Here is a 20,359-nt window from a genome sequence, read left to right on the forward strand (position 1 = left end):
TATAATCAATAATCTTGCTGCTTCTATAATAATGCAAAAGCACTATATAGACTGTATCCATATTGCTTAGTCTAAAAATAAACAAGTACAAATTAAATAGGACATACATCAAATATATATACATACATGATTGACTTACAAAAAGCAATTATTTGGGCTGAGGAGAGCAAAAGTCCACTTTTGAGCTAATCAGATAATTAAAAATAAAGACAAAGCAACATAAGCTTAATTATTATTATTTTAACATGTTAAAAATAGTCACATCAAAATAGGATACACAGTTATAAAACTGTTGCAGATGACATAAGAAAATAGTGTGTATATATTTTATATATAAAAATCTACAGTATTTACTAATGCTGATACATATTTTGAAGCCTTGTGTTGCTTGCACAAATAAATTGTACAGCTTTGTTATGAATTACAGAACCATCGTTAAACACTGAGATTATTACATTTAGCCACGATATTATATACATACATTTCTAAGCTGCTGTAAGCAATCAGAACTAAGGTAAGCCCAAGTCATATTTATCTTCACAATTTTAGTTTAGTTTCAGTGTAGTGCTTTGCTACTGTTACTTCGCTGCAATTTGCCATTTTTAAAATATAAAATTGCCCAGTTCATTAAAAATTACATCAGACACATTATATACACAAAAAAAAGTTTTTGAAATATACTAAGTAAATGTTACTTCCATTTGTAAAAATTGTTTTACTTCTGTACCTTAAAACTTACAGAGCCAACCTGCAGCAATTATAGGCACTAAAGCTCATTCTTTAAAGGAAAAAAAAAAAAAAATCCATTTCTATGTTTTCAGTTAACAAATCTTACAAAACAAAGGATAACAGGACAACCTTCCAAACCATCCAAAACTGGTGTTCATACCAATGTTTGGTACTTAAGTATTAGAAAAATCTTTCTGTTAAGCACTCCAAGGACCTCTTCTGGCGAGATCCTTATCCGCCTCAACTCCCATTGGTTTCAATGAGATGTCAGTGCATTCAGCACTTACTACGCGGCACCCAGCAGCTCGCAGGACTGTATCCTACATGTGCCACTTCACCTGCATTTTTTTTCACCCCCAATTCACAGTCAAGGAAAGGAAAACACGAAGTAGAAAAGGCTGCAAACACTAATCAAAAATACTTACATTACCAGGCGTTTAAGCTTCCTATTAACAGTCAGGATCATTTTAGTATAAAACACCGCACAGTCTCTCAGCAGCCTGATAGCACAGCAGCACATGCCCAATCACAGACATGAACCTACTGGGCTCTTTGGGGTAAAAAAGGGCAAAACAAAATGGAATTGACATGACAAAGCTTAAGAGAAGGAACACTGCATACTCCCACAGCTCAGGGAACGTCAAGCCTCAACCAAATCCCCGACTCCTGCACATGCTTCACGAGAGTGTCGAGGAGCTGGTCGTTCTCTGATACCAGTGAGATTTGGCCCTGCAACCAATTTGTTTAGTTTGACAGCACAGCATGGCAAAAAGTGAAGAGTGCAGCACCATTTCTGTATCTGGCATTACTCTTACTGTGCTCCACTATTTTGCATACAGGACAACATTCTGAAGGTAGATTTGGGCAAGAAAGTAAAAATTCTCTACTTCTTTTGATGCACCTAAAAAATTAAAGACTGCCCTGAATTTTAAGCACCATTTCTTAGCCAGATTAGAGACACATTTTTGGCTTCCTGCTTTTGCCTGCCTGCTCCTTCTTGCTGAGGAAAATGACAAACAGTAGTCAAAGGAGAGGAAATTAACTCTCACATAAGATTAAATTAATAATCCCAAAGCATCTCTCCTGCCCAGAATAGATACTGGGATGCTGAGGCAGCTGTATAAAAACAACAGAAATTCCCATTCAAAATGAATGGCTTCTCAAATAAATTACAAAGAAAAATTAATATGAAATAAATGTACTTCACAAGCTTTGCCCAAAGTTAAATGCATTTACATTTAAACTCTTTAGCTTTTTTCCATATGCGTTTGTGTATTGTAAGTGCACACTCACACACGCGCGCGCACACACACACATCTGTACAGTGCATTAACAATGTCAGTCAAAATAAAACTTGTAAATGTGTTACAGGTTTTAGGCAGAAAGATCGTAACACAAGTTATTTAAATGTAAGGAACAATGACAGTATTAACCACATTGTGTATATGATCTTATTGCTATGTCTGTGTGCATCAGATCACTTTCAATAGCTTCAATGCAAGTCTAAGAACTCAACTAGCCTTCAATGAAAGTCTGAAACATCTTTGAAATAGTGTTGTTATTTTTGAGAGTCACGCAAACTGTCCGCATTTCATAGAAGAACTGAGGTGGACTACTACTAACACCGTAATGTTTAACTGGTTTTGGTTCTTGACATTTTACTAAGTATAGACAGATTTCTCAGAGAAGCACAGATTCATGCATAGACAATCCATCATTTCTATTTCGATAGTGTTGGGCTTGAGCTGATGGGCTTGAATATTGGTATTGTGGTGAACCATGCTCTTCAAAGGTTGGTGAAGTCCTGTATCTTATTGGACTATCCACAGAAACAGCAGGAAGACTAGGGTCTTGAAAAGGTGTTGACTGAAAATGCTGGTATTTCTGGAAATTATCCAAGCGGCCTTTGTTAATGTCTTGGCTCCAGGGCTGCCTGTAGGGTTCATGTCTGTAAATATACGCAGTATCTGGCCACTTTCTATCTTCTGGTAAATAATCCACTGGAGGGATTATGAATTTGACACCTGTGGGGGACCTTGAGTTGCTGGTATAAGCATCAGCAGGGGCTACTTCTATCTGACCAGGGGTTGGTGAAAGAGGATTTTGGCGACTGGCAGGATAGGAATTCATTTGTAGTTTATCCGGAGAATAATCTACTGAAATAAAAGAACCATATGGCCTACCAGAAGGGCTGGTTCGATTCCCATGATAATGCAGAGGTACAGAACTCGCATTGCCTATACTGGAAACATGTTTTGGAGAATTTCCGTGGTAAGTAAATGGATTACTATAACATGGCAGTGGCTGTTTTACATTCGGTCCATGAGGTGGTCCATCAGATTGCGACGAATATTTTGGAGATCTGGGTTGTGAAGTGAAGGTGTAATTATTGGGTATTTTTAATGGAGTTGGTATTTTTTCAGTTTGCTTTCTTGGACTATTAGAATATGTTACATGCCTAGGGCTCTGTGGATGAGCTCTCTCAAGCATCTCTTCAACAAGATTCTCATTCTCATTCTCAACTTCTGGAACATTGTCATACTGAGATGCATTAGACCCTCGCTTACCTTCATCAGCATCCAAAACCCTCATCTTTTGCTTTACATTCAAAGGCTGCATTTCTCCAGGACTTGGTGGTGGGCCCAAAACCGAATGGTTTATTGGCCTTCCTTTCACCTCTGCAGTAAGTTTCATTGTCTTTTCAATTATTTTTATATCAGACGGCTTATTCCACTTAGGTACAAATTCCCTTCTTGTATTTGAAGTAGCATTAGAATTTTGATTAGCAGCTGCATTATTATACTGTCTCGAGTTGTCTGGCTCTGTTGGCTGAGGCTTTCTTCTGGTATCTACCTCATTCTTAGGCATACTACTTTGTGTCTCTATTGGTCGAGTCTTCTGCTGTTTTAAGGAAGGTTTCTTTTCCAGTGAATTAATTCTTGTTCGGTTATTTGGTGAACTTTCTGGTTCTTCTCCTGGGGGTGGTCTCCTCTCTGTCCTTCTTGATGTTTGTGTACCAGTGCTGTTCTGTCCATTAAGCATTGGAGTGGAGTTAAGCATAGCAGGCTGAGGTCCTGATGGAATCTGCCCCAATGGCTTCTTTGGAAGTTCATCTTCTTTACCTAAAACAAGAACAGTAATAACATAAATTCACCTTTGTACAGAAGTCATCTTTGATCTGTTGGTCATGCAAGCAAAAATAGCTATGAACTCTATTACCTGGGCCTCTCTCTGGGTCACCATGCTGCTAAACACCTCAAAGGTTTTTCTGTATACTGACATTGAACAAAGATTTTGTTTAGGCTCTCATCTCAACCAGTTACTCTAGTCTTCCTTTCTACAGCTGATGCAATCTTGCCAAGCTTTTGCTCATTCATGACACTGCTGCAAAAAATCATTTTCCTAGATGACATTTTGGTTACAGTACCCACTCTGTATGTAACACTCTTCACACTGCCCCTGTCACATTAAGTAAACAACCTTCTCCACTTTAAAAATCCTTCCCAATATCCCTCTCCCAATCTGTTGTCTTCCAGTCATTCATCTTTTAATGTTCACCTCTGGTAAGCTATACTATCAGCTCCTCACTCACATACACAAGCTTCCTACCAGATATCTTTGCACACTCTCTCACTTCTTTTTTTGGGTGGAGCTCCTCATTAACATCTGCACAGTTAAGTCCTTGTTCCCCCTCAACCCCTGCCTAGAAATTTCACCCTCAGTATTAAAAAGCTACAGTATAACTAAAAGACTCTATGCAGAATCATATTTTTTTCAGTTCAGTTTTCTATCAGTTATAGAACAACTGAAGTAGCTAATACTGATACTGGCTACGTCATGATTTCAATTGAGTGTTCAATGGACAAGTCTTGTCAAGCACAAGGACATCATTTACAAAACTAGGATATGAATGGACAGTTCTCCCAGACTGGAGCTCAACACATCACAACAGCCAGTGGTAAACATCAGTTATGTGGGGACCCAGAACAATCCACATTGCCACTACAGAAAGAATAAAGACGCATTTCATTGCTTGTTGCTGCTCATATAACAATTTACATCAAACTTTCCACTGCAGTCTTTCTCCTTAGCAGTCAACATCCTTCATATTCTCAGCCAAAGTCTTTTACCATATCCACTTCCATATAACTTATTTTTGTGTAATACATTACTTTCCCATTATAAGCAGAAAAGGTCATATACTTCTCATTAAATTTATTAATCTAAATTTAATTTATTTGATGTTCAGTATTTCCCCCAAAATAAACAAACTTTTAAAGTCAGCATAACCAAACAAATCCTACTCTGTATCTATTTATTAAGCAACAGCTCCGTTGTAAGGAGAAAAAAAAAAGAAATGGCTACCCTTGCTTAAATGTTATACAAAAGAAATTATATAAAATGGCTGCCAGTAAAATAATTTTAATTCTTGTTTCTTCCTAAGACAAGAACTGTAGAATCCTTCTCCGTCATCAAAGATCATACAGCTAGCACCTCACTCTTTCTAGCTATTTGTAATTAAAATTCCTTTTATGTGTCTATATGGGTTCACAGGAGCGACTACACACAAATGTCTCTATCCCTGACACAAGTGCTGTGGTTACAAGTGAGCTATGTTCATTTTTACGGTCAATAGTATGAGTTCAACTTTTGATGACTGGTTCATGACAGATACACGCAGAGGAAAGCCAGTAGCCAAGGTCAGTGTTATTTATTATAACAGCATAACAAACTACCATCACAGATCAGTTGCTATATAAACTAAAGAAAAACTTATAGGTTGTGCCAGCTACGACATAGCAGGAGGACAGCAGAAAAGAATACAATGACGCCATGTGTCATGACAAGATAACTAAATAAAAAGTACTTAATAAAAACAGTCTGGTTTTGCCAAACAATTAAACTAGCCTTTTCTTGATTTTCAGAGTCTTCATATGAGGCCCAAGGTCATATGGAAACCCACCCTTTCCTTTCTAAAGATGTAACTTCAGAAACCTCAGTTTACATATAATAAACAGAGCCTACCCAGGCTTTCTGTAGAAAAATCCACTGCTCTTACTTTCCCCTAGTTATCTTCTGCTCAATTATGATCATATAATTATTTAGATACACAAACCTATGCTCTTACACTGAAGGTACTCACTGTCTACCTTGCTACAACTTGGCAACGGAAGATACTCATGCTGAGCCCTCTCCCCAGTTACTTGTCCCCAAAGGGGAGATTCCACATGTTAAATCATCTTACAGGATTATACACCTGGCACGCTATACTCTGTGATGGAGAACACCTACATAAATGGTTGCAAGACAGTGGGGTAGCACCTCAGCGTTCAGCTCCAATGAGCAGCTCTTGGAATTGCAAGCCTCGTGGTTTGTTCTCTCTTGCTGCGGGGCCGCACTATTCACAAATCAGGCTAAAATCTGGAGCATGGATTTTTAGACTTGCACTCCCCTGCAGCGCACCATTGGAAGAACAGATGAGGAGACAGAGGAATGAGTTGCATGGATGCTGTAAGCGGATGATTTAACAGCTCTGCAATATACTGCCTGCTGCACCAGCCTCTTCAAAATTGTTCTTTATTCTTTATGAAGAGGAGTTCACTTTCTGAACTTGCTTCAGTTTGGCAAAAGGCATTTGTACCATTTAATTCCATTTGCATCCTCAAACACAGTGTCAAGCAAAGCTGAAGATCTTGTCTTCTAAATAAAAGTGAATTTTGCCCATAATAAATATTACTGATGCTGGAACTATATATTACAGTGCTTTCAATCTTACTAATTTTGAAAGTTAAAATAGCATGAAGTCTGAATTAAGAAACGATACTCAAAGTACATAACAAAAACTTGTCATCTAAATCATATACAACTAGTCTTTATATGCTGCTAAATCCATTTATAACCTCCAGGTGATCCATAGCAGTTATGGGATAGCATAACAAAATGGCTCCTCAACACCTGTAAATTATTTAATTTCTGTCCTTGTATGCAATAAATGTTTTAGAAAAAATGATTTATTTTTTCCCATGCTTGAAATTCAGCTATTCAAGCTATATAAAAAAACCCCTGAAGACAAGTTCCTCTAGTGGCTGCAATGCTTCCTTCATTTGTACAACGACGTTAAAAGCATGAACTGATTTCCTTTCTTCCAGCTTTTACTCTTTAAGAAATGCATACAGAGCAATACAAGATCCTTTGAAATATACTTGGTTGTACAATAAAGGTGGGGTTTGTGTGAGTTTTTTGGTTTTTAATTTCACACACTTAAGGTTTCTTAATTACCATTAAGCTCTAATAAAACCCAAGTGAGAATACTGCAGACATTTTTTTGAATTCTATCTAGGCTGCTTTGAAGATTACTTTCTGTCATCTTTCCTTCACATTTCAGGGTAAAAGAACACACTACAACTAGGTATATGTGGGCTGCACTGTCTAGATTATGCATGCTATCGCATGAATTACAGCTGTAAAATGAATATCAGAGAAGTCTTACTAGGTCTGTCGTGAAACTGTTAAAACTCAACGTTAATTCATGTACTGAGCAACAAGCAAATCGTTCCAAGACAATAGTTCATTTAGAAGAAAACCTCTGCATTCTAACAGCATGATACCATGCTTATAGGCTGGTAATACCAGAGCTTAGTGCTTTCAGGGAAAACAAAAACATGGAACGACGAGTACGTGCGGAAGGAGGGTCAGTGGGGAAAAGAAGAAATACAGCTTTAAATCTTAGCCACAGGGCTTCCACAGAACTTGGTTTAACTTGACCTAGACAGAAACAACTGACACAGCTTGCTTACTCAACGACATCTGCATGTGAAACTAAGAAAGGCCACACTGCTACAGGTACTCAATTCAGTAATCAAAGCTATGAAGCACAGACCTTGTTCTGGTTCAAAAAATGCTTGAGCTCTCATCACCTCCTGCCATAAAAAGCATTGGGAGGAAGAGAGTTGTATAAGGATCTATGATGCTGCAGCACAAAGGCATCCTGCAAACCAGTCACCTTCTAAAGGAAAACCAATTTGTTTTAAACTGCAAAACAGATATTTAATTCTAATTTAAGTATACAGATCATGCATACATATACATACACATGCACAGGGCTGTCACTTCCAGTGGAACTACCAAGTACTTCAAAAACAAATAAAAACTCTGAAGTTCAAAAAAATTCCACAATATTAAACAAGTAGAGGATTACCAAATCTATCACAATGCACATTAATACAATGAGACATTCCTCAAATGCACAAAATAGCATGCAAACTATGTCTGTGAATGCTTTAAGCAGTCCGCTATCAGCAAGAGTAGCAAGAAAATAATGATGCTACATGCTGGCCAGAAAGAACAAAAAAAAGGTAATAAAAGCAAAAAGCTGAGGAAAAGAAACCACAATGCAAAAGCAAACAAAAGAAACCGAGTTACAACAAACACCTCTACCATGAAGAGGTACACAAACAGCTCACCAGAGAAGCATGCAAAAGCACCAATTCTTCTTACAATCCACATATCTTTTATTTACCAATTTTCTGCTCCAAATCTGCCTAAAGCCTCACACGCAGCTCTCAACCATGATCTTTACCACTTCAACTAAACTCACTGTTCCAACTCCTCAGATCTGAGCATGCAGAAATTTTATTTGGATGTTTTCAAGGACATTGAATTGAATATCTGTTTGTGCTATTGATCCAAAGTCTGAACTAATTCACTTTCTGGACATACCTGTCTGACTGAGGAACAGAGAAACGTTTGAATTCTACAAGAAGAATTTCTGGAACAAGTGGTTTTCTACACAATCTATGATGTTTACACACAAGGTTTAAAAGCATTTTAAAACTAGAAGTTAAGACAAAGCTGTCCAGTTCAGCTGAGATTGTTTTGGCAGCGAACACTACAGTCATCAAATGTGCCCTTGTCTTCTGAAGTAAACAGGGCAATCAGATTTTTTTTCCCAGGTTGCCAGTATTTGCATGAGATGCAGAACTGGGTACCCTCTCATCCTTCTCTCCCCCTCTTCCTTCAACAAAACCAGTTCCTACACAGAGTTTAGTTACTGGCTTTTCCCAAAGACAAACAAAATAGCTTATCTCAGAATTTACAGAGCTGGGACTATAGGATTTTCTATTTTTCCTTTAAAAGAAAGGTAGTGATTTAGTTGGCTTGTATGCAGTATAGCATAAAACAAGCAAACAACAAAGAAAATAGGGTGAAAAATGGGTGAGGAAGGAGAGAAATGGAAGTAGAGGGAGACAATTTAAGCAAAACAAGAACAATCAGGTGCTGGTAAACGTATTACCTGACATGAAAAGAAGCAAAGCAAACATGAGCAGATCTGACTGTTCCCCAAAAGATAAGAAATTCAAGTCATATTAAAGAAAGTTTGAGTCTACTGACTTCTTCCTGCTCTAACAAGTCTTGGTCACCACCCAGTGGAAGTCGATCTCAACTACAAGACTTTTACAGATAATTGCTTCAGGATGCACTAACAGCCTCATACATTGAATAGCAGACATATAATTGGAGTAAAGTGCTTTAAGTGCTCTCTCTGGTGAATAACCGTCTAGTCCTTAATTTCAGCACCAGAATACATGCACTTTGACTGTTCTAACACAGTTTTCAAGGATGGTAATGGTCATAAAAACAACTCTTAAAATGACATCTTGATATTTTGTGTTTATTTTCCATCAGTGACATCCCATCTTACTTCTTCAGTTTACAAGTCCAAGGGAATTTTAAAGAAATCTAAGTGCCTGCACTAGAAGCTCAAGCTGCTGTCTGAAAGTCAGCCTCTGCTGCTCCCCCTTTATATGCCATCATCAGCAAAGGAGTTACTAAAATGAAATCCTGCCTGACAACTTGAAGGTAGAACAAAATACAGTTTGCTATGTCACTTCTGTAGTGCTGACAGTAAGGAGAACTTACTTTTTAAACATCTGCATTTAGATAAACAATGGAAATGTTAACAAATTTGGTCATCAACCAGAAGATACAGGTGGCCAGCTGCTGTATGTCTGTAAGCTGCCTTTGCAAAAAAAAAAAAAATTTCTAAAATTAACCACTTCGCTTTACATCCCTAATTCCATATTTCTTCCAGAAAATATACTTTCTTGAAAAGTCAGGTTAAAATAGGAATATGAACAATGACCAATGTAACTATCTGGATCGTATTTTTAAAAAGAATGCAAGTTTTAAACAGTAAAGATTTTTAAATTATGCAAAGCCAATGTCTGAAACTGCTGAAATAAGATACTAATTAGTATAATTCCATATATTAATTTCCTTCATAATATTGTAAAGTAGTTGCATCACACAAGAAACAAGGCAGAAAAATTAGTTTAGTTGATTAAAATATGAAGTGCATAGTAAAAAATAGCTACTTGTATATTCTTCAAGCACAAGTGAAAAATCCAAAATTCCTCTGAAACAAAACACAACCGAAAGAGACACCATCAGAAACAGGAAAGTCAAGCTGACTTACGTATTTCTATTGTTTTGGTTGTCAAAAGGCACATTAACAGCAGAGAATAGACATTATTTAATAGATTATCAACCTAGTGTATACTTCTGCACTGTCACTGATGAGTAGTTAAAACAGACAGACATTTGAATAAAATATATTGATAATAAATTTAATAAAATATACCTTCAAAGATAAATAGCAGACAAACATTTAAAAATTTATGGCAAATGCAAGATTCATTTGCTAGTTTTCCCTGAATACAGAAAAGGCTGGGAGAACTAGAAGAATTGAGTCGGAGTTTAAAGCTGGTGTTATCACGCGCAAATAAAGTTAGAATGATCACAAGGACAAGGGCAGATTCCAGATTTGCCAATACTGCTTTAAAATTAAGGTACAAGACCTTTATCTCTGATTTAAGGCCTCCTCAGCTGCTGTAAGGTCTATTAAACTTTGTCATAAAAAAAAAACAACACCAAAACCAGGATCCCTCTGCCCTGCCTTTTCAGGACACCTTATATCAAAACTCAGGTGAGAAATGGTCTCAAGAACAGACCTGAGAGCCTTCAGCCTTGAAGGTGGGCCTGACTGTCTTGTTTATGAAGCACTAGATTAATAAACTATTTTCAGCCACACATTTTTAAGTAGAATAGGAAGCTTTCACTGGTAAGCACTTCTGTTTATTGAAGTCAGACACTATTAAAAAAAATGTATTAATATATAAATATTGTTTATTAAGCATTGCATTATTTATGTAGTCCTACAGAAATAACTTATAGCAAAGCTGGAAATTCTATCTGTATCCTGTAAGCATTTAAAGAATTTTGCTGCTCTTTTAAATAACAGCCAAGGAAAGAATCTGCATCAAGAAATTTTGGAAATCAGTGGTGTATACCAAGAAAATTCCTTTCACTATGCTCTAGACATCATCCTTGAATTAAGGAAGAGATTGTCCACTCTGTGTCAGATCTGGCTCCTTGAGAAGATGTAAACAGGAGTCATACAGATTTAGATGAGTGTGCTGTTCAAGAACCTGCTGTGGTGTGGACCCCCTTCATAATGTTCCAAGCAATCCAGAAAATACCAATTGCTTTTTCTACTAAATTTGCTTGAGGATATGTCAGAGAAGCACCACCTTAAAGGACAGTTTCTACCGTCTAGCTGGCACAGCCTGGCTCTCTGAGGGCTTGATAACCAAGCAGCTTGCCAATAAGAAGTGTGCTTATCCATACACTTTACTGTCTCCATTGAGTCACTGGGATAGGGATGCCTACCTTGGGTTTTGATAACAGCACTTCAGTTGCAAGCCATCCTCTGAAGGTGGTAGTTGCTAAGTACAGGCTATCCTATACCAGCCAGCAGTTAGACTAGAAATTACCACAAGGAGGAATGAAAATCCATGGTCTGCTTTATGCAAAATAGCCCTAGTATTAGCAAAAGGATTTCACTGACATCCAAAATTAGCATGATCCCCTTAACGTCCATGTTCTGGCTGAGCATTTTAAGGGTTTTATCAGTGAGAAAGTGTTAAACGAAGTCTGTTTCTTCCTCTCTGCTCTGAAGGGAACAAGTAGCTCCTTAATTCAGTGGGAGAAGCGACGGAGGAAGCAAGCCAGAGAAAGCTACATCAGACATCAGCAGTCATCCACTTTAAAGTAACGCAAAAGTTATTACCTCTTTTAATATCCTACTGCAGCTTACCCTACTAGGGCAGGAAAATCTATACAGCCTAACAAAGGATGCCAGATGGAAAATTCCACTGAGCTTAATTAGCTCACTGCTATTCCTGGATGACTGATACTGATGCAACTGTAAGATGGAGATTTTTTCTTTTTCCTAACATGCATTTTTACTTTAGTTCTTAAAGGTGTAATTGTTGCTCAATGAAAAAAAAAAAGTACAAAATAGGAAGTAGTGCTTTGATTTCAGCTGAGAAAACTAAAATAAACACTATTTTCTCAGGCTACAGTGGATACTTAAATGAACAGTCTGGTATTTTTTGTGTGGATTACTACATGACATGTAATGGTTTCATAAGTTTTACATGAAATTAGAAGAAAAATAGTAAAAAGAGACTGAAGGTAGTAAAGATAGTAGAGTCAGACAGACACGTGAGCAAAGCTGAATGTCTAGAGAATGCTGAGAACCTGTAGAAAAATATTATTGCCTGAAGACAGTGATTAGTAAAACCAAAATGAACATCAAAGTGGGAAAAGGGAAAAAAAAAAATCAAAGGCTCGTGAAATTCATATGAAGAACAAATGAGGCAGCCTCACTCAACTACAGATAACAGCAGACAAATCAGCTAGATTCCCAAGGATTAGGATGAAGGCATTTTATATTTATTTTGTGAAAGGTTAAGTAATGTTCCCATTTACCCCTGGCAAAAACATACCACACAGAGAGGCTTTCCCAGACTACTTTGAAATTAAAAAGAAAAAAGCTCAATTCCTCATTCAGCACCAAAATACACTTCACTTTAGTTTTGCTTTTCCTATTTTAATATTAAACCTCCCTCATTCATGTTGAGGGAGGGGGGGGGGAAAAAGAGCATTTTATTGTCATTGATGTTGCTTGAGCTTTCCAAAAGAAAGAACCAATATGGCTCAAAACAATTACTGTCCTCTCACCTAGTCATATCAGAAGTTACACTTAAGTGTACAAAGTATGAAACTAAACAACTTGCATTCCATTGCCAAACTGTCTCGGCAAGAAGATGCATTCACTGCCCTTTGCCATTGGCGTCCACAAGAAGACTCCTCGTGTCTCACACTTTCTGTTACTGCATTGCAAGGTGGATGGCTCTTATGTCACCTAAAGCCTCCTTTAATTTTCTGTGAAAATCCAGAGTATTCTAAAACAAAATTTCACTTGAAGGCATTTTACATTCTCCCAAAAGAAAAGCATTAAAACATAAATAAGTCAGGAACAGACTTTCTGCCTTCATTTTTTTTCCGTCAAGAAAATTTCCAGTAAATTCTGTATTTTCCATCAAAACTCTCAACACTAGTTACATCCATGTGATTTTCTAGGCTGGAAGATCCATCATGTAGCAAACTACAAAAATCTTTCCCAACTCTTCAGCTACCACAGTTTCAAGTGGAAGCTAGAAACTTCTCACTGCTGAAATTTACTTTACCACGTTCATGAAAAATCTACCCGTCTATGAACAATTAAAGTTTTTTGGGATAACCCCCTCACCGTTCAAACATAATCACAGAGAACTCTATTTAAAATTTAACAGAAAGCACTCCTGTGATCTATCTTCCTTTATCATGATGGAGTGCAATTGACAGTAAAAGATAAAGTTGCTCATTGACATATTTGCTCACATCTAGTCACCATGACCAAGCATCAGCTGTGATAAGATGCCTGACAAAGCACACAGCTGAAGAGTAGTGCTGAAAAGAGCAACTTGCTCTGAAGAATAAGTCAAGACCGAAACCTAGCTTGTGAAAAAAGGATGGAGAGAAGGCAGGATGGGAAGGCTGTGACTAGAAAGAGGAAGAAGCAGTGCACACAGTAACATGGAGAACTGCAGACTCACAGAACACAGTCTGTAGATGAGAAGGACCAAGAAGACTGAGCAGACAAAAAGACAAGCGCAGGAACTAGACTTAGACCTATTGTGGGTGGGAGAAAAAGTGCCGGAGAGATGTTACAGGAAGTCAGAAAGAGGGCAAAACACAGGAATAGGGAGCAAGAGAAATGGGAAACTCTGAGAAGAAGCCAAGATGATGGGAAATAAACGTACAGAAAGTGTTTGTACTCCAGAGGGACAGATCTGCTGAAGAACCAGATGAAACAGGTATCTATTTGTGATCAGTAGTCCTGAAATAGCCCAATACTGCATGCAATAAATAAGGTCTACAGAAACCGAAAACGAAGTTCATTAATGAAACAGCTTCAGGAACAAATTATCACAACAATGCTACATAGGCAACCTTTATTCTGACACTTCTTAACTTCTGAAAGCTAACCACAGCAACTTAATGATTACGTTATTTTAAGGTAATTTCTGCCATATCTTTAAAATTTTTTAAAATATATATTCTTTCTCACAAACTATTTTATAATTAGCAAGGATAAAGAAAAAGGACTCTGAATAATCAGAGGAAAAATTCTAATTAAAGATTGTGGAGGTAGAGATAGAAAAGATTATAGAATCTTAATACAGGCAGAAGAGATCCTATACACTTTTCGTAAGTAGTGTCCCATGAAACAACCATCTCCTCTCTGCAACTGAAAAGCACAAACACAAAGGCTGAGAAGAAACAAAGAAAATAATTCAGTTAAACACCCAGAAGATCTATCACCTGCAAACAATTAAAAATCTAGATTTGACTAACAGAAGAAACTATCTGACCTGAAGTTTGTTCCATAGCTAATCAAGCTACAAGACAGTCTGGATTCTCAGACAACGCTGTTGTTTCAAATAATTTGAAACCTTGATATTGAATCTTCTATCTTAAAGATTTTATAAATCCAAGTTAATAAAATTATCAGAACATGGGATCTTTTAAAGTGCTTTGCCATCAGCTTACAACCAGTAAACAAACACCAAAAAAAGAGCAAAATCTCATGAAATGAAGGGTGTTGATTGTAAACTGTAAAATATTTTTTGGGAAAAAAAAAAAAAACACAAAACCTATGCAGTGATGAAGAGATAAATTTTCAACAGCATGAATTAACACTTTAAAAATGGACAATGTGCGAATAGCTCCAAATATCTAAATCTGCATATGTACGAGTTTCTTACCAGCTACTGGTAAATCCAGCTTTGCTCGTTTCAATTCTGATATAGAATTTTGGAGCTGGTCTATTACAAAGTCATCTTCATAGAAGAAATCCTTGGCTAAAGACTCCTGCAGAAATTCTACAAGCTCTTCCATTTGTAATTTCATCAGATGCTCTATATAAGAAGAAAATATTATACATTAAAATATCTTGATTATGAACATTGGAAAATGTACTTAAGACATTAGATGCTTTTGTTTTCAAAGTAGAAATAAAAACACTTATTAAGCAGATAACAATTCTACACCAGAAATATATAAAATGTATTAAAAATTAACATGGAAATCAGCATGGAAACGCTTTCTACTTATCATTGTCTAGTCAGGACAATGTTTTCCAAGAAGGGGCATCTTCAGCAAACTAACTACAAGTCACCCTCCTTCAGCCTTCTTATGTCCAACATCTTCAGGTCTTTTTCAGCCTGCATCCTCAACTTACAAAACACTGCTGTAGATCTGTACAACATACATCATCTCTCTTATTAAGAGCTTTGAAAAGCAGTAAAACATTTTAAAAATTGATATTTATGGTATCTTCATTCACAACTGAATTAACTTCCAATGAAATGATGATGGCAGTTCATACTTCAGAACCATTGCTTCAGGCTCTCTGAAAATTCAGGTATTTTTTGCTACTTCAGTCAAATTCAGGTCATATTTTGAAAATCATTTTACAGTTATCAGATTATTTTTCTTTCCCTTTTTACACAGCAGTAAGGCCATGTTTCCCACGCAAACCTATTTGGCTTGCAAGGCTGTAACTGCATACCTATGTAGCTTCTTTAAGCATATGTATTCCATCAAAAGTTCCAGAAAGTACAATTTCTATACAGAAACCATAAAAAAAAAAAAGTTTTTGCACTGTATGCTCTTGGCATGTATTCCACAACGCCACTTTGACTGGATAGCTATACCATCAATGTTTTTAAGGGTAGACAAGAGGCTGGAAAACAAATCAGAATCCGTCTTCGGCCACTTTCTCTGCCAGTCTTCTGTTCTCTGTTGCTGTAAGGTACCCTCGGTGTTTTGATCGTGGAGGAAGTTGCTATGTACTTGCTTAGCAAGTACGTACTTTGCTTGCTAAGCAAGCAAACCTGCACTGGGACTTTTTCCTCAGGTCTTCCCATAAAGAGAGTGGTGAATAAAAAAAAATTTCAAGTAGATGTCTATTTGCAAATACAAAAGATAACCCAAAATGCTAAGCCTAACAATTTGCTTCTAAATGTTTAGCTTTAAGTACAATAATTAAAAGAGTAACCTTTTTCATTTTTCAAAGCAGTTTATGAACAAACTAATGAATACACCCCAGTGAGACAGTGAGGTAGTATCACCACGGTTCAAGGAGGGTCAACTAGCAAGCAACTTAAGACATCAATTCTGCAGAGCTCCCTGCAGACCTCTGAATTTACAGAGAGTTAAATGACTTCACTAAAAGTGGAAGTCCCAGAGTAAGACTGTATCAAACTCGAGCTACAATGTATCATCCTGAGAAATGCTCAAGTATATTTAGACGCTAACATCCATCCTCAAAAGCTTTTTGGATCCTTTGGAACTTAAGGTGCTAAACCCCTTTGGGGAACCAGGCATAGATGCTTTGGACAATTCTTCTGTTCAAAATCCCAAATTTTACTTTACCCAAAGGCAAGAGATGGAAGAGAAGCCATCCAGGCAGACTACAGAAATTCTGAATTTTAATTACATTCTTGGACAAACAATGGTATAGAGACACATACACTGGTGATTCCTCATTGCTGAGTTGTTTGCTGATAGAGTTTCAGGTATTTAGTGGCGCGCTCTGGATTCTTTGTGCGCTTTTTTGATAGTTTAAATCCTGCAGGGGCTAACAAGCCATTTCCAAACCGTGGAACTACATTTCTTCCCCATTGTTTAATCAGCAATGCAGCTCACCTCATGTCAACATTTAAATAAGTTTCTTACTGTAATAAATATTTTTCTTTGGCAATCACACTGTATTGGGTCTGGCTGAGATGGAGTTAATTTTCCCAATAGCAGCCCTCATAGTGCTGTGCTTTGTATTGGTAGCTAGAGAAGGTGTTGATGACACACCAGTGTTTTGGCTACTGCTGAGCAGTGCTCCCACAGCATCAAGGCTGTCTCTCCAACATTCCCCCCCACCTCACCCAGTAGGCTGGGGGTGGGCAAGAGGTTGGGAGGACGTAGCCAGGACAGCTGACCCAAACTGACCAAGGGAATATTCCATACCATAGAATCACAGAATGCTTTGGATTGGAAGGGACCTTTACAGGTCATCTAGTCCAACCCTCCTGCAATGAGCAGGGACATCTTTAACCAGATCAGGTTGCTCAGAGCCCCATCCAACCTGACCTTGAATGTTTCCAGGGATGGGGCCTCCACTACCTCTCTGGGCAACCTGTGCCAGTGCCTCACCACCCTCATTGTAAAAAATTTCTTTCTTAAATCCAGTCTAAATCTGCCTTCCCTTAGTTTAAAACCATTGCTCCTTGTCCTGTCACAACAGGCCTTGCTAAAAAGTCTGTCCCCATCTTTCCTATAGGCCCCCTTTAAGTATTGGAAGGCTGCTATAAGGTCTCCCCACGGCTTTCTCTTCTCCAGGCTGAAGAACCCCAACTCTCTCAGCCTTGCCTCATAGCAGAGGTGCTCCATCGCTCTGGTCATTTTCGTGGCCCTCCCCTGGACCCGCTCCAACAGCTCCATGTCCTTCTTGTGCTGAGGGCTCCAGAGCTGGACGCAGCACTGCAGGTGGGGTCTCACCAGAGCAGAGTAGAGGGGCAGAATCACCTCCCTGACCTGCTGGCCACACTTCTTGTGATGCGGCCCAGGATACGGTTGGCCTTCTGGGCTGCGAGTGCACACTGTCAGCTCATGTTGAGCTTTTCGTCCATCAGTACCCCCAAGTCCTTCTCCGCAGGGCTGCTCTCGATCACATCATCCCCCAGCCTGTATTGAAACCGATGACTGCCCCGACCTAGGTGCAGGACCCTGCACTTGGCCTTGTTGAACCTCATGAGGTTCACACAGGCCCACTTCTCCAGCTTGTCCAGGTCCCTCTGGATGATATCCCGTCCTTCTGGAGACCATACCATATTATGTCTGCTCAGCAAGAAAAGCTAAGAGAAGTGGGGGGAGCTGCATTTGTTATTACAACATTTGCCTTCTGGAGCAACCACTATGCATATTGAAGCCCTACTTCCCAGGAAGTGGCTGGACATCGCCTGCTGATGGGAAGTAGAGAATAAATCTTTTGTTTTCCTTTGCTTCCACACACAGCTTTTGCTTTATAAAAATGTCTTTATCTTGACCCACAAGTTTTTTTTCCCCATCTTATTTTCTCCTCCCCCGCCATCCTGCTGAGGAGGGGGAGTGATAGAGCGGCTTGGTGGACACTTGGCATCCAGTGTCCAACCCACCACACACATACATTAATAAAGCAAAGACTTTGACCTTTTTGTGCATAAGGAAAGAAAAATACCTGTCAGAAATAGCATAAGGCAAATGGGAAACTAAGATTTTCACACAAGGTCAAGCTACACAAATAAGAACAAAACCAGCTGAATCTCTGTTTAGCATTCAAATGTTTGAGAGGTTTCTTACTTCTGTGTAGTTTCAGAATTGTGTAAGACATAGCAGTGAGAATCCGCTCTCCTTCAAGTATGTAGATATCCCATATCCTGAGGCTTAATGTAAAGGGAGTCTGCAATGACAGAATCAGGCAACACTGTGAAAACAGTCTGTCTCAAGTCACAATTAAAAACAGAAACAGAAAATGAAAAACATACTCACACGATCAAGGAAACACTGGAAAAACCACTTTGTTGTGTAAAAGCTAGTGGACATATCCTGAGAATCCTGTAAAAAATGCAGAAGTTTAAAAATACTCACAAAAATCAAGTAATGTCTTGCACCGTCCATGAAAAAATATTTTCACCTTGAGGCCGATGTACCCAATATTCACCATAAAGAATTAATTTAACTACATGAAACATTGTTACTTCAATCCAACAAATACAATTTTTGTCTTTCGTAGTTTTTCTTCATCAGCTTCACCACCTGAAGAAACATGCATTCGGAGATGCAGAGGTATTAACACATCTTAGACCTCCATCTTATTCTTGGGACAGAGGTAGTGGAGGATTAAATCCTCTCTCAAGAAAATATATCAATACTCTGGAGCAACCAAAGTTCAGGCACTGGGTCCATTTAGTCTTTCATTTCTCTATAGCAAGGCTGCCAATTCATGCCAAAGGCTGAAAAGATTTTGTGACAAGAATACCTATCTACCAGAAACCAGCCTAAAACAACCACATTCTTCAAACACAGGACCTCAAAACAGCACTTAGACTGATAAGGAATGAAAACCCTTAATTAAGGGGCCTCATTTCCCCTAGAGCATAGATAGTCTGTCTGGTATGCCACCCCATTCAAAGATGGCTAAAGCTTCTTTGCAGTTTCATGGAGCTCTTCAAAGTTCTTTGCACAAGTTAGAGGAAAAGCCAAAGTAAAAGCTGAAAAGTTAAGAAATTCTGAATTTTAATTTTCGGCTAACATTATATTCTATGCTTGCCACATTCAGCTTTTCCAAAAATTTCAAGTATACAAACACTGAATAAGCAATGGACCAAATCCCTCTGGTTTATCTGCAGGCTTTACCTTCATCTTTCAGCGAGTTAAAATGGGCTCATCTTAGCAATACATTCACAGTAAGAAATGAGGAAAAATAATTCTTAATATAATTGAAATAATCTTGATGAGATTTTTTTTAAAATCAGACAGAACAAAAACCACCTTATTTTGAGATTTTTCTAACCTGTAAGAATGGCCATCAGCCTACTGAAAGACAGATATAACGGACCATGCTTTTCCCTGATAAAAAAAACTGATTGCTATTAAATGTAATGCCACTAAACTAATTCACACAAAAATAGAACTAAGTTCTGATTTAAAACGGAAAATAAAAATATATAATAAACATATAGAGAGAGTGAATGTTTTCTGGATCCCTCTAAACAAGTAGCCAAGAACTCCCTCAGAAGAGAGCTATCAAAGCATTTTACTTAAATTAGCTTTTTCAGTTCCTAAAGCAACTTTCTACACTTTTCCGAAACTTTCTTTTTCAATTGACCCAAGGCGGGGGGGGGGGGAATGCCAGAAGAAAAAAAGTTCTTGATTATTAAATGCAGTAATAAGAGGTATATAAACAATATACAAAATTTAATAATGTGCCAGCCTCAGGTTGTATCGCCTCAATCATGTATAATTATTTTTTGATTTTTAGAAAGTATAAGGGCCTTTCATCATTTATTGTTAAAACCAGCCAATCTTCTCGGGATTATTCGATATTTTGTTCCTGAAATGTGACAACCTCAAAAATGAGAATAAG

General features: G+C 37.9%; 1 protein-coding gene across 4 annotated transcripts in view; it reads right to left on the reverse strand.

Annotated features, from left to right (window-relative positions):
• Positions 1–259: 259 nt before the first annotated feature.
• Positions 260–20,359, reverse strand: part of USP6NL (USP6 N-terminal like) — a 125,970-nt gene continuing 105,870 nt past the window's right edge. For all 4 annotated transcript variants that reach the window (XM_072857668.1, XM_072857677.1, XM_072857682.1 and 1 more), the window contains 4 exons: positions 18,763–18,828; positions 18,574–18,673; positions 14,943–15,095; positions 260–3,851 (listed from right to left, as the gene is read on the reverse strand). In XM_072857668.1, the coding sequence (XP_072713769.1) occupies positions 2,410–3,851; positions 14,943–15,095; positions 18,574–18,673; positions 18,763–18,828 (1,761 nt within the window). In that variant the 3' untranslated portion in view covers positions 260–2,409. The remainder of the gene's footprint in view (positions 3,852–14,942; positions 15,096–18,573; positions 18,674–18,762; positions 18,829–20,359) is intronic.

The sequence above is a fragment of the Ciconia boyciana genome, chromosome 1, assembly GCF_034638445.1.
Source record: "Ciconia boyciana chromosome 1, ASM3463844v1, whole genome shotgun sequence".
In the NCBI taxonomy this organism is placed as follows: domain Eukaryota; kingdom Metazoa; phylum Chordata; class Aves; order Ciconiiformes; family Ciconiidae; genus Ciconia; species Ciconia boyciana.